General features: G+C 50.2%; 1 protein-coding gene across 3 annotated transcripts in view; it reads left to right on the top strand.

Moving 5' to 3' along the window:
* The window catches only part of LOC116945595 (neuron navigator 2-like), a 120,348-nt gene that overhangs the window by 14,759 nt on the left and 93,528 nt on the right, over positions 1-12,061 (top strand). For 2 of the 3 annotated variants that reach the window (XM_076069433.1, XM_076069432.1), the window contains exon 2: positions 10,650-10,815. The exons of the other annotated variant lie outside the window; for it this stretch is intronic. In XM_076069433.1, coding sequence (XP_075925548.1) covers positions 10,805-10,815 — 11 coding nt within the window. In that variant the 5' untranslated portion in view covers positions 10,650-10,804. The remainder of the gene's footprint in view (positions 1-10,649; positions 10,816-12,061) is intronic. 3 annotated transcript variants of the gene reach the window in all.

Below are 12,061 nucleotides of genomic sequence, written 5' to 3'. Positions count from 1 at the left end.
ATTAGTAGAAAGTTTTTTAATTGGTTCTAGGCCTCTTCCAGGTCTACTAAGCTTTAAATGAGCACCGGGTGCAGTGTGTAAATATCAGCACTGAGTGCCATGCCAGCCTTTATAGCTGTTCACTAACAGTACTTGCCCCAATAGTCTGTTAAAGGCTACACAGGGGGGTCTTTGTCTTTTGTCTTTTATATATGTGTAGGTAGTAGTGGTACAGTGACTCGTCAACTTAACTTCAATCCCCGGTGACCTGGGGAAATGAAGGCAGCCAGATGTGGTGCTGTCTCATAAGCCCCAAGATGACCACTTACAGCCACCCAGGTATTGAGCAGACATCCATTTGTCATGCCAGCCTTAATAGTTGTCCACTAACAGCGCTTGCCCATACAGTTTCTAGGGTGAATGGGGAATCTTCATCTTGTGGGTGTGTGGGGAGTGGTTGGACAGTGTTTAGTGCATTGCGGCGCTACGAACCTAGCGGCTTTCGATTCCCGGCTGTGGCTAATATCGGCCTTAAATGAGCAACTTTTGCTGTGTGTATATCAACGGAGGAACAAAGGCGGCCGGGTGTGGCGCTGGCGACACCACCGGCATGCGCTCAGCCGCGCCAGACGTAGCAGGTGTTCACTCGCAGGAGTTTCCCCCAAAAGTCTCCTACAGGCTACACGGCGTTGATCTTTGTCTTGCGTCCGTGTAGGCGTGTGCAGTGTATGTCATTTATCAAGCGTGCATTTCAGCGCGCCTCAAGTCCCAACGGTGCATTAACACGTTCGGCGTGGCCCACCTATTTTTTTTTTCCCCACGCGAGCGTGCCGAGGGGGTCACGGGCCTCCTCCGTGCACGGACGAGGTCCGGATCCGGCGCTCGCAGATGGGGGGCCCTGCAGCTGCGCGCCACCGGTGACCGGCGCAGACGTCATCGCGTGCGGCATGGCGTGTCGAGCGATCTCACTCGCGGCCGTAGCCATGCGCGCGCGCGCGCATACCCGCATTGCAAGATGCCCAGAGGTTCCCCGAGGCCAAAGGAGCTGGAGGACTGGGGTAGCGAGATGTTAACTACGTCGCCTGGTATGCAGGAGGTCGTGGGTTCGATCCCGACCCTGACGCCAGTTGTATATTTGGAGTTTGCATCTCTCTCTCTCTCTCCGTGCTCTCGTGGATTTTTCTCCGGGTCCTCGGGTTTTTTTCCCTCCGCATTGAAAAACATGCGTCGCTTCTGAAAAAGAGCGACATAGCTCAGTGGGCCTTACCTGGTAAAATCACTTTTAAAAAAAAATATATAACTACTTTCTATGTTCAATTTGTTGCCCTGCCACGCATCTCCGATTAGCACGGTTGGCTACGTAGGGTGCAAATTAAGCTCTACATACATACAGAATGCCACGTGTGCCCCCTTTAATTCATTAGTGGCAAACAAAAACAGACCCCATAGGGTGGGGATGGGGGGTGGCCCACTCTTGTATCAGGCCCGGAGCAAGTTTCCTGAATTGCTTTCCCAAGCCGCTCGGGGTGGGTGGGGGGGGCGCTCGTGGAGAGCGCTATAGAGAGACGCACACTCCACTTTGCGGAGTCAAAAAATTATCGTGCCATGCACGAGCACGGCACGCGCAAAAGTCGCACGTGCGCTGCACAGTGCACACGTCCGCAGCGGCGTGTGGCATGGGTCCGCGGCGGCGTGAGAAGCGGGGCAGGGATTCAGGAGAGTCTCACGGTGGCCTTTGCAGCCCTTGCTAGTGTGTGCTGGGGCATTGCCATGCGGCAGAAAAAATGGGTGCGGCCGCATCTTTTTCCACGGTGCTCCGATTGATCGTCCTCGTGCAGTCGATGGGGGGGGGAGGGGGGGCGAATTTGCGTAACGGTGACCCGCGATCATCCTCGTGCGTGGCACGAGGTCCGTGTGCACAGTGCCCCCAGCATCCCAGATATTGGTGCGCGTGACCTTGCCTGCGGAGAGAGCTCTCTCTCTCGCTTCGTTTTCTTGAGTGCTGGAGAAGTTGGATGTCTCCATTTTGGTGCCAGGGGTCGTAATGGTGAATTGAGGTCTCGTCAGCGGTAATAAATCGCCGCTCAAACGCGTCCCGATCTGCCTTCATCGGGTCGAGCTCGTCACAAGAGGTGATCGGACGCTTCCTCTTGATGTCGATTGTCAGCCTTTCCATGGAGCCCGAGAGCGCATAGCCGTGTGTACGACAGAGTGTATACACTCATAGCTGTGTGTACTACAGAGTGTATACACTCATAGCCGTGTGTACGACAGAGTGTATACACTCATCGCTGTGTTTACTACAGAGTGTATACACCTATAGGCGTGTGTACTATAGGGTGTTTACGCCCATGGACACGTGTGCTATTGAGCAATCTTCCTCAACCCGAATCCCTATCGAGCGACCCACGGTACAACCTGCCACGATTACCAACCATCAGGTGCGTGCAGAGTGCGGCGGTTTCAGTTTGACGCTCCAGTGGAAAAGATGGCTAATCACGAAACCGCGGACCGTAGGGATGGTGGTGGAGGGGGGGAGGGGATCACGAGGACTGGGGTTGGGAAGGCGTCGAGAGCACGATACGGCCAGCGCAGTTTTCGGAGGTCTCTGGCCCAAAGAGTTGGAACACCGCTACCAAGCTCACGTTCGGGATCCATCCACGGAGTCTTGAGCCAGTATCTGCAACAGACTCAAAACGTTGTTGTTTCAGTGAGCCGACTTCAATGTGTGATTGATGCGCATTCGTGATGGACTGGACTCGTAAGAGTGCGCAGTGACAAATGTTCTTACTTACGTACAGGCGGCAGCAGCACCAGCAGGGCGATCTGTGGAGTGTGGCTGCTGACAGCAGTGAGCAGTGCAGGGTAGACGCATGCCCAGCACCAAACTTTTTTTTTTTCCAGCCAAGCTCGCTCGCTCGCTCGCCTGCCTGCGAATTGTTTTGTTTGGCTTGAGTGGTCCACCCGGGGCTTGAACCCCACGATCTCAAGGGTGTCGACCGACTCACGCAATGCCTCTAGAACGAGTCACCTCTGCGTCTTGTCTGTCTTGAGGATTGCTCACAAATCTATTGTTAGGTCGTGACTGTGGCGTCCAGCAGATGGTTGCTGATGCTGCAGCGAAAGTGCCATTGTCGGCGATGATGTGGAAGGCGGTGTTCTCAGTGAAGCCAATTCACAGATTGGAGGAGCGCTCATTATATTGTCGACATTATATATGGGCAAGGAGTGGAGCGGTTGCCCATTGGTTAACCCGATGGAACCGGACCACCTGAGTTCCATTCCCCGATCACGAGATAACATTTTGCACACATCGGCATGGTAATAGCCTTGCAGGGGCATATTGAAACACATTTAATGAAGCCTGATCTTTTGTTAGGTTGTGAGTAAGAGGGGTGAGTTGGAAATGGCACCATAAAACATTATTACGAAGGTGACCTAATGATGGAGTCACTGTGGCATTGAGGTCAGCGCATTGGACTCGGAATTATAAAGTTCTGGGTTCAATACCCAGTCGAGGCCTGGTACGCTCCTTTCAGTCGATTTGTGTTTGGGTATGTATGTGTGTTGAACTTCTTTCTCACCGTACGTAGCCAGCCGTGCTAATTAGAGGTGTGGGTGATATCTGAACTGGTCTAAGCCCGACCGTCACCAGCCCATACACACCACGGTGATGGGGTTTGGTGAAACAACCCTCTCGACTCGCACAGCATGGCGAGGCCCTCATCCAGCGGTCTATAGAATTGTTATATTGGTGTAACCAGGATTAGCCTCGTTTGCCAGAGTGACCGGGGGCAAAAGCCTGCCAGTCGGGCAAGATGATTGCTGCTGTGTGTAGAATCCCAATTAAGTAATCTGCGGAGTCATTTTGGTAAATTTGGACCATGACGCCAGCACACGATGGTGGGGTCATGGTCCACGGTGGCGAGATGTAAACTACCTCGCCTGGTATACAGGAGGTCGTGGATTTGAATCCGACCCTGATGCCTGTACATTTGGAGTTTGCATGCTTCTCTCCCCACGGTCGTGTCGATTTCTGTCCGGGTACTCCGGTTTTTCCCTCCACATTTAGAATCATGCGTTTAGAGTATTTGGTTACTATAAATATCCACATGACGATAAGCCACTTTGTTGAGCTATCATTTGTGGCCAGGTCGCTTCTGAAAAAGCACTATATAGCTCAGTGAGGACGTTACCTGGTAAAATAAATATGGTTTATATAAAAAAACACATAGAAATACAGGGTGTCCATATTCTTGGGTTTTTCAATAAAGTCACGTAGATAGGTTCAAAGAAAATAACAAAAAATAACAAACAATAAAGTCAAGAAATACAGGCTGCTTCAAAAAAATGTTAACACTTCAGAGAATTTGCAACAATACCACAAAAAATGTGCCTCCGGGCTCTGGAGACCACCTGGAGAAGATTCCAGGCGCGTGTTGACAATGATAGCGAACAAGTGGAGACTCTTTGAAGCGATTAGCATACATTTGTTATCACGTTACAGTCTATTGTCCATTCTTTATCCTTTAAAACGATGGTCCCATATAAGTGTTGGCATTGTTTTTGACGCGCCCTCTCTATACCCTTGCAAATTACGTCGCGGGGATCTCTGAACGTCCGCTGCGTAGCAGGCGGACGGCGAGGAGTGTCACCAGGACCGTTCAGCACCGGCGGTGACAATTAGTGGCGGCCGCTGGATTGGAAGCGCGAAGCCTCTGCGACGAGCGGCGGACGCGCTGCCGCTGGCCGGTGCCGCCACCTCCAGCTTCATGAATTCGGACTGTGGACGGGAGGCCCTTGTTTGTTTGTTTGTTTTGCTTGCGGTGGCGATTCACCACTGGTCGAATATTCTACTCACCAAGTCGCGAAACAATCCTTGCCGACTAGAGTAGAACGTGGCAAGTTAAGGGATGGGGGATCGGGCAGCGGTTAGGGTGGAGGGAGCGAGGTGGAGGCTTTGAGGGCGTTAGGCGGTGCTGTTAGGGGTAGCCAAAGAGGAAGGGAAAAGGCAAGTGGAGAAAAGAGATAGGACCTTAGGGTAGTGCGAAAAGAGGGAAGCGAGGGGGAGAGTCGGATGTGGCGAGGGAGTTTGTTCCAGTGTAAGGGGGGAAGCAGCGAGATGGAGCGAAAGCGAGATTGGGCGCGGGGTGCAGGAGGGGACAGCAAGAAGATGGGCAGCTTGTGACCGGAGCGGGCGTGATGGGACATATCAGGAAATGAGAGAAGACAGGTAAAGGAGGAGGGGGGGGCAAGTCCATACAAAGCTTTGAAAACTAAGGTGAGTAATTGAAAGAGGCAGCGGTGATATTGCCCAGCAAACGTCAAGAGCGCGCAATCACAACCGCTGCTACCGGCACCACGGTTGTGATGCGCGTTCCCCCCCCCCCATTTCGGTGCACTGAGCGGAGGGGGGGGGGTGTTGTTGTTTTTAACCGCCGCACATGGTGAAAGTGAACGTTGCACGTGCGATTTAAAACGTGCGCCGATACGATCGCCGCTTGCGAACCGCGTGAAAGCGCCGCGCACAAGTAAAACCGCCTCCGAGCCTTTCCTGCACCTGGAGATGCGGAGAGAGGACGTGCGGCGACGCTTTCGGGAACGTTCGCGAGTCTCGGGTGGAATTCTGAGTGCAAAACGTGCACGTGGACGCCGGCCCGTATTGCTAAATCCACTATAAGTGCTTTTTCCCGATTACCACACGGTAGGCTATGTACGGTGCGAATGAAGTTCAACATACATACAGGGCCTCGAGAATGCTGTGCGGGGACGTTGGGGTTATTTTTCAAATCTTTAAATGCTTGTTGTCTGATACAGAGACCCTGCCAGAGGAATGTGGAAATTCCAGGTGAGGGTCAGTGGACACAAGAGCCACATTTTTGCCCATTTGAGCACGAACATGCTTTGACTTGACCGTGGACATCCCGGCTGAAACTCGCAGCACACACGTCTATCTCTCATCCATCATCCATCATGAGGGTGTCTTTTGGGGGGGGGGGTGGGGGGGGGCTTGTGCCCAGGCTCTCAGAAATGCTGGCTCTTGCGCTGGTGGTATCAGCTTTATCTCTGCGGTGAGCCATTCAGCTGCGAGAATTTTCCTAACCACGAAATCCAAGCTGCTTCCAACAAGGTGATCCGGTTTGGCGGTAGCCCACCCCCCTCGCTTCGTGGCCTCACCGCCTACGCATTCCGATCGGTAATTAAAGCGCCTCTATGTGTCGCCTGAAGCTGGATAAGTCCCGATGGAATGTGACACTTCAGTTTAACATGTAGTAGGCTTTTGTGACCCATATACATAATACAGGTTTTTTTTGGGTTAGATCGCGTAAATATAAATGTCGATAAACCCGCCACCACCCGACACAGCCAATTAGTAAGGTTTGTCATGTCAACATAAAATTTAAATTCGTTACTAGTACAGCACACCGGTGTATTGGAGAGCAAATCCACAACATTTACAATCTAAGTACGACGTTTCGCCAATAATTACAACTGGCATCATCAGGCGGCAGCCAGATTTGTAGAGAAATCCTCCTGTTTCGTTCCTTAAATAGAGGGATTGATGTGATGACGTCACTTGTAAACCCTTCTCGTGCGAAGTGGGAGGAGAGTAATTAATGCATATGCATGACAATGGGTATCCATCCGTCGATAAGGAGTTTGACACTGTTGGCAGTTTGATTGTAAATGTTGTGGCTTTGCTCTCCAACACACTAGTAACGAATTGGCATGTTCTGTTCACGTAGCAAACCTTGCTAATTGGCTGTGTCGGGTGGTGGCTGGTTTAACGACACATTTATATATTTACGCGATCTAACCAAAAAAACAGTATTATGGATGATATTGGTCGCAAAAGCCGATGTTTTAAACTCAGTTTGACACTGTTGGCAAACTGGATAAGTCCCGGTGGAGTTTGACACTGTTGGCAGATGCTGGTATCCGTTACCTATCCATGAAGATACCTCTATATCTCCACGTTCGTTTGCCATCAACTCAATTGGCCACCAGTACTATGTCACTCTTGTTCCACGTAAAACAACGTTGGCGCATAGCAGGATGGATTTATCATGTTCGGGAGACCACTTCTGGGTGACGTGTCTGTGAATAAACGAGTACAGTATATTAGGATGCATTTGCCACTCCCTCCGGGTTGCCCCCCTTCTATCCGTGCAAAGGCTCGGATAATAGGATGACTTTAGAGCTTCCAGAAAAAACACTTGTGAATCACACGTCCGTGGATAAGTGCACCTCCGAATCGCACGGTTGGCGAAGTACGGTGCAAAATAAATGCAACGTACTTACGCAAGATGAATTTGACACCACTTTCAGCTGACACCTGTCATCATTCGCACAAGAAAAAAAAGTTGATCGTGGTGAGAATCTTGGTATGAGCTGTGGACAATCATATTTCCCATGGGAGCGTGGATACAGTGCTTGTAGTTACGGATAATAGTGGCCATGGATAAGAGAAGTGTCACTGGTCGATTGATTTGAATGGCATAATTTCCACTCTGCGGGGTGGAAGGTTGGGTGGTTGGGCCATGAGGTCACTGTGCAGGCCGCGATAAGTCGTGTTGCTGTTTTTGTGGGATCTGCGTTGAGCCGCGTGCGTGCAAATCGCATGAGAGGGGCTGGCCTAAAATCGCTCCAGGAGATATCGTGTGAAACTTTCGCAGGCAGAGCCGGCGATGCGTGCGTGTCTATATTTAGAATAAAACTTGTGAGTGTTTGTTGTTCCAAAATAACTCTAGAAATTTCAGGGTTGCGGTTGGGCTGCAATGCACAGGCGTCAACGAATCACAGGTGCAAAAATAAGTGCACGTATTGACAAAGGACTGTGGGACATTCGTTTTGTGGTGGCACCGTGGTTAGCGCTACGCTACAAACCGGGCGGCCAACTTGGGTGACGAATGTGTGAACCGGTCCTGGGCCTCAGTACGGTGTGGGGGAGGCTTTTATTGAGCAGTGGATTGAGACAGGGACTATAATAAAAAAAAAGTTAAGTAAATCTCGATGATTGTGTCTGATGTAAATTCCAATGATATATTTTATAAGGGCTTAGATAACTGCGAAATGGCAGAAATATAGACGAGGATAACCGGATAACCAGAAACATAAAAAAACTAAATTGTTGAATTGTAGTCCCCAAATTCCACAGTGGGAGGTTGGCAGATTTCACTCGGAGGGCAGTCAGCCTGGAGTTTTGCATTGCTTCCAGACCCGTGCTGAACACTTACAAATTAATTTGAGTTTATTTGATTCATGACAAGGATGGTTCCGTTCAGCCAGTTCCCCAGCAATGTTACACAGCAACTACAAAAACAAAAGACATTGCACAAACTCACAAACAAATGCAATCCTCATCATTGGAGAAGCAAGTAAATTCCCTCCCACGGAGTGTGACATTAAAGCCAAGACAAAGCAGCAGCCTGCTGAAAGCTATTATCTAGTAGCTGTGGTTTGCGTGAGGGTGTATATTTGCGTGTCCCTTGTAAAGCAAACACAAATACAAAGACCCCACTATATATATAGCCTTTTCAGCCTGTTCGGGCAATTGCTTTTGGCCATTACAGAGCACTCGGGCATGGTGTGGTCAGCACCATGCTAAAGTCGTCTTTGTATCCGCAAGTATTTACACGCATCACCTCAGCTGGTGCGTGTAAATACCTAGGGCACGGGGGTCAGCAACCAAATTAACAAGAAGAGGCATTTTTTGTTTCCGTTCGTTTCTCAATTCGCCTCTCCTGTGTGAGGGTGGCGGCGGCAGCATGTTGCGTACGGCGGTCCGGAACTCCCTTTCCCGTGCAGAATACGAGGCGATGGTCCTTAAAAAATAACGCCACGAGGCAGTCCTTAAAGAGCCGCAGGCTTTTGACACCCCTGACCTATGCGAAGCCCGGGACTGGCATCAGATATTCATTGCTGATGTTGGTCGTTAGCAGGAATGGAACTCTGATTCATAGGTTGGTGGGTGGCACATGAGTGCTGTTAGCGAGCACCTATGAAGGCCGACACGGCATACGAGGGAGAGGATGGCCAGCGCCACGCCTGAGCGCCTTTGTCTCCCCAGCGCTGGTATTTGCACACTGCGCCCGGTAGCCTCAGGCCCAGAACCGGTTCAGATATTCGCCACCATTATTGCTCGCGAGCAGGAATCGAACTCGGGCGCGTTGCGGTGTGCTATCCGCTGTGCCACCGCTCCCCATAGCACCAAGGACAAACGCGCACGCACACGCCACCACCCCCTCCCCACGTGTCGGGATATGTCTTCCCTCCGTCTGCGTGACCGCGCGCGGGCGCAAGCGAGTAGCCAGGTGGCAGACATTTACAGAACTCATTTCGTGGAGACAGAAAAAACAAGAAGCAGCCAGCATCCTCATTTTATCTTATCCAGGGGAAGGGGGGGGGGGGTTTCGAAATGTGTGGCTTTATTATTGCTGAGACGTCATATCGAGTACGTGTAAGCTAAATATAACCATAAGTGGTCAATACGACACGTGTGTTTTTTATTTACAGCGCTTGCACTACATTATTTTTCAAGCCAAAAAATATTTGTCCAAATTGTATTGCAGTACTGCCAATTGCTACACACTGTACAGTCGTTTGTCAAGTCACTGCTGCACGACTGTCCTCTCCAACCATTTCGAAGATTCTTTGCCAGACTTCACCATGCCGGTCAGTGTTGGTTGACTGGTATAAATGGTTAAGATATTATTAGCCACTGATGTTAGCTGGGGCCAGGAATCGAACTTAGGTGACCGGGCTTCATGGTGCATTGGTGCTACCCGCTGCCACCACCACCATGTGGTCATTAACATAATTCAAAATTGGCCTCATTTACTGAATTCACAGCGGGACCACCCATCGCCCTTAAATTGCACGCACCGCGTTAGAATCGCCATTTAACGGATTTTTCACGTCACTTAAACCAATTGGCCAGTTCATTTAAATTTAGTTTTCAAATAAGTGAATGAACGCGACGTACGAACGGACGAAGAAGCCCTCCACAAACAATCGCAAACGTTCAGCTCAAGCGGAACCGGCCCTCGCGTCACATCGTCCCATCCATTAGCTGGAGTACGACCAATTGATTAGCACGGTCACTGTCCCCCCCCCCCCACCGATTGCCCACGCGCTCTCTCCAAGGCAGGCGGACTGTGGGGCGAGCGCTCCCCGGCCACGCCGCCGCCGCTCGAGCCGCGGTCCCTCGAGACGCCCGGCGGATCGCCAGCTCCGAACACACACGCCTGGCCATCCTCGACAGCGGTCCCTTGCATTGTCCGTGTGGCGGTTGTTTCATTATTTAGACGCACACATTGAGCGAAACTACATTTTTTTTTTATGCAGAATGAGGCACAGCATCCTATTCATAACCGCATGAACCCGCTATTTAGATGTCACCGTTCCCAACAGGATTGATTGTTATAATTATGCATAATGGAGCGACCAATTTTAGGGCATCTTTTTTTTTTACCACGGTATGTATATACCATCTGCTTGGGGAGCTTTTTTTTTTTCTGCCTCCCATCTCCGATATTCCCGACCTGCTGTTCCCATTCCTCGTTTTCTTTGTCTCTGACTCTCGCTGCCTGTGCTCTCTCTCTCTCCCGTGCGTGCGCGCGTGTGCGTGCGCTTGCCCGTGGGTGCTGCGCGATTTGCGGTTCGCGAAGACGCCCGGACACGCCCCTGCATGGGGAAGACGGCGCTCGCGTCCGCGTCCGGATTTTCTGTTGTTGTTTCTGCTGCTGATTCTGCACGGAGGAGGACATCGTCTGAGCCACCGCTCTGAGCCGCCCTCTCTGGCAGTTGCCGCATCCGCTTAGCCATGTATTCGAGGTGAGTCGCTCATGACCTCGTCGTCCGCATGGGCCTTTCGTCTCTGCCTCCAGCAGTGGCAAAATAATGTAAAATACAACGACGATGCAGTTTCTCAGAAATTTTGAAGCTGATTCACGCGGTGCAGTTATTGTCGCCTCGAAACAAATCCTTGACCCTGGTTCCGGGCGCCAGGGTGGTGAGATGTTAACCACCTCGCCGTGGGTTCTATCCTGACCCTGAAGCCTGTATTTGGAGTTTGCATGTTCACCCCGTGGTCGCGTGGACTTTTTCTCTGGGTCTTCTGTATTTTCTCTCCACATTTTAAATGAACATCACACGTTTGGAGCATTTAGTGGCTATGCATTTCCGCGTGATAAGCCACTTTGTTGAGCTGTCATTTGTGGCCAGGTTGCTTCTAATAAAGAACATATAGCTCAGTGGGCCTCACCTGGTAAAATAGAAATAGTTTAGTTTAATTTTGCTTATTTGAATGCTGTCGTACGCCACCTGTGATAACATGGTCTGTGTATTTTGTTGTGGGAATGAAAGTTGAGCGGAGCGTAAATGATGGGAAAAGTTTGATATTGGGCCCCTCCTCAGAGGTGGTGCAGATTGTGACTCACGGTCGACGAATGTTAACATTTCCACACTTTCCTCCTGAATACATTTTTCCTTTTGAGCTCGCTTGACAGATGTGCTATGGTCGTCGCCGTTTAAATACTGGACGCATTGTCCACGTGACGAGCTGGAATAATCCGAAAGAAGAGCATAAATAACCGGTGTCTTAGACAAACACTCACGTGTTCGGATTGACCTTATTTGTTCTTCATGATGTCAGGGGGAGAAAATCCCACTTTTTTTGCCAGGGGGAGAAAATGTTTCATACAGTATCTTCCACGAAAAATCTCGCTCTCGTCTTATTGCAGCCACTTTATTAACGTGGAGTGGCTTACGTGGATTATCTAACGGAGGCACGTAATTTCGTACACAACTCCACATTTACAGCAGCGTTCTTTATTGATCTTGAGAGGGAAAGAAAATTCCACTGGAAAATGACACACCCTTTGGCTCCCGCCTGAAATATTCTAGCGTGTTCAATGTGACAATGCTGCCGTTGGTTTTGTCACTTTAAAAGCCACGTGGAAATCAAATTGCCTCAGAATGGAATCACAACCTAATGATATATTTTTTTAATTGTTGTTTGGACAGCAAAAGCAAACTGATGCACGACCCGATTATTAAAAGTTTACTCTGGCTTAGGCTT

The sequence above is a fragment of the Petromyzon marinus genome, chromosome 24, assembly GCF_048934315.1.
Source record: "Petromyzon marinus isolate PM22_M1 ecotype Great Lakes invasive population chromosome 24, UKy_Petmar_22M1.pri1.0, whole genome shotgun sequence".
NCBI lineage: Eukaryota > Metazoa > Chordata > Hyperoartia > Petromyzontiformes > Petromyzontidae > Petromyzon > Petromyzon marinus.
Note: the sequence above shows the minus strand (reverse complement) of the source record. Positions and strands in the feature narration are given on the sequence as shown.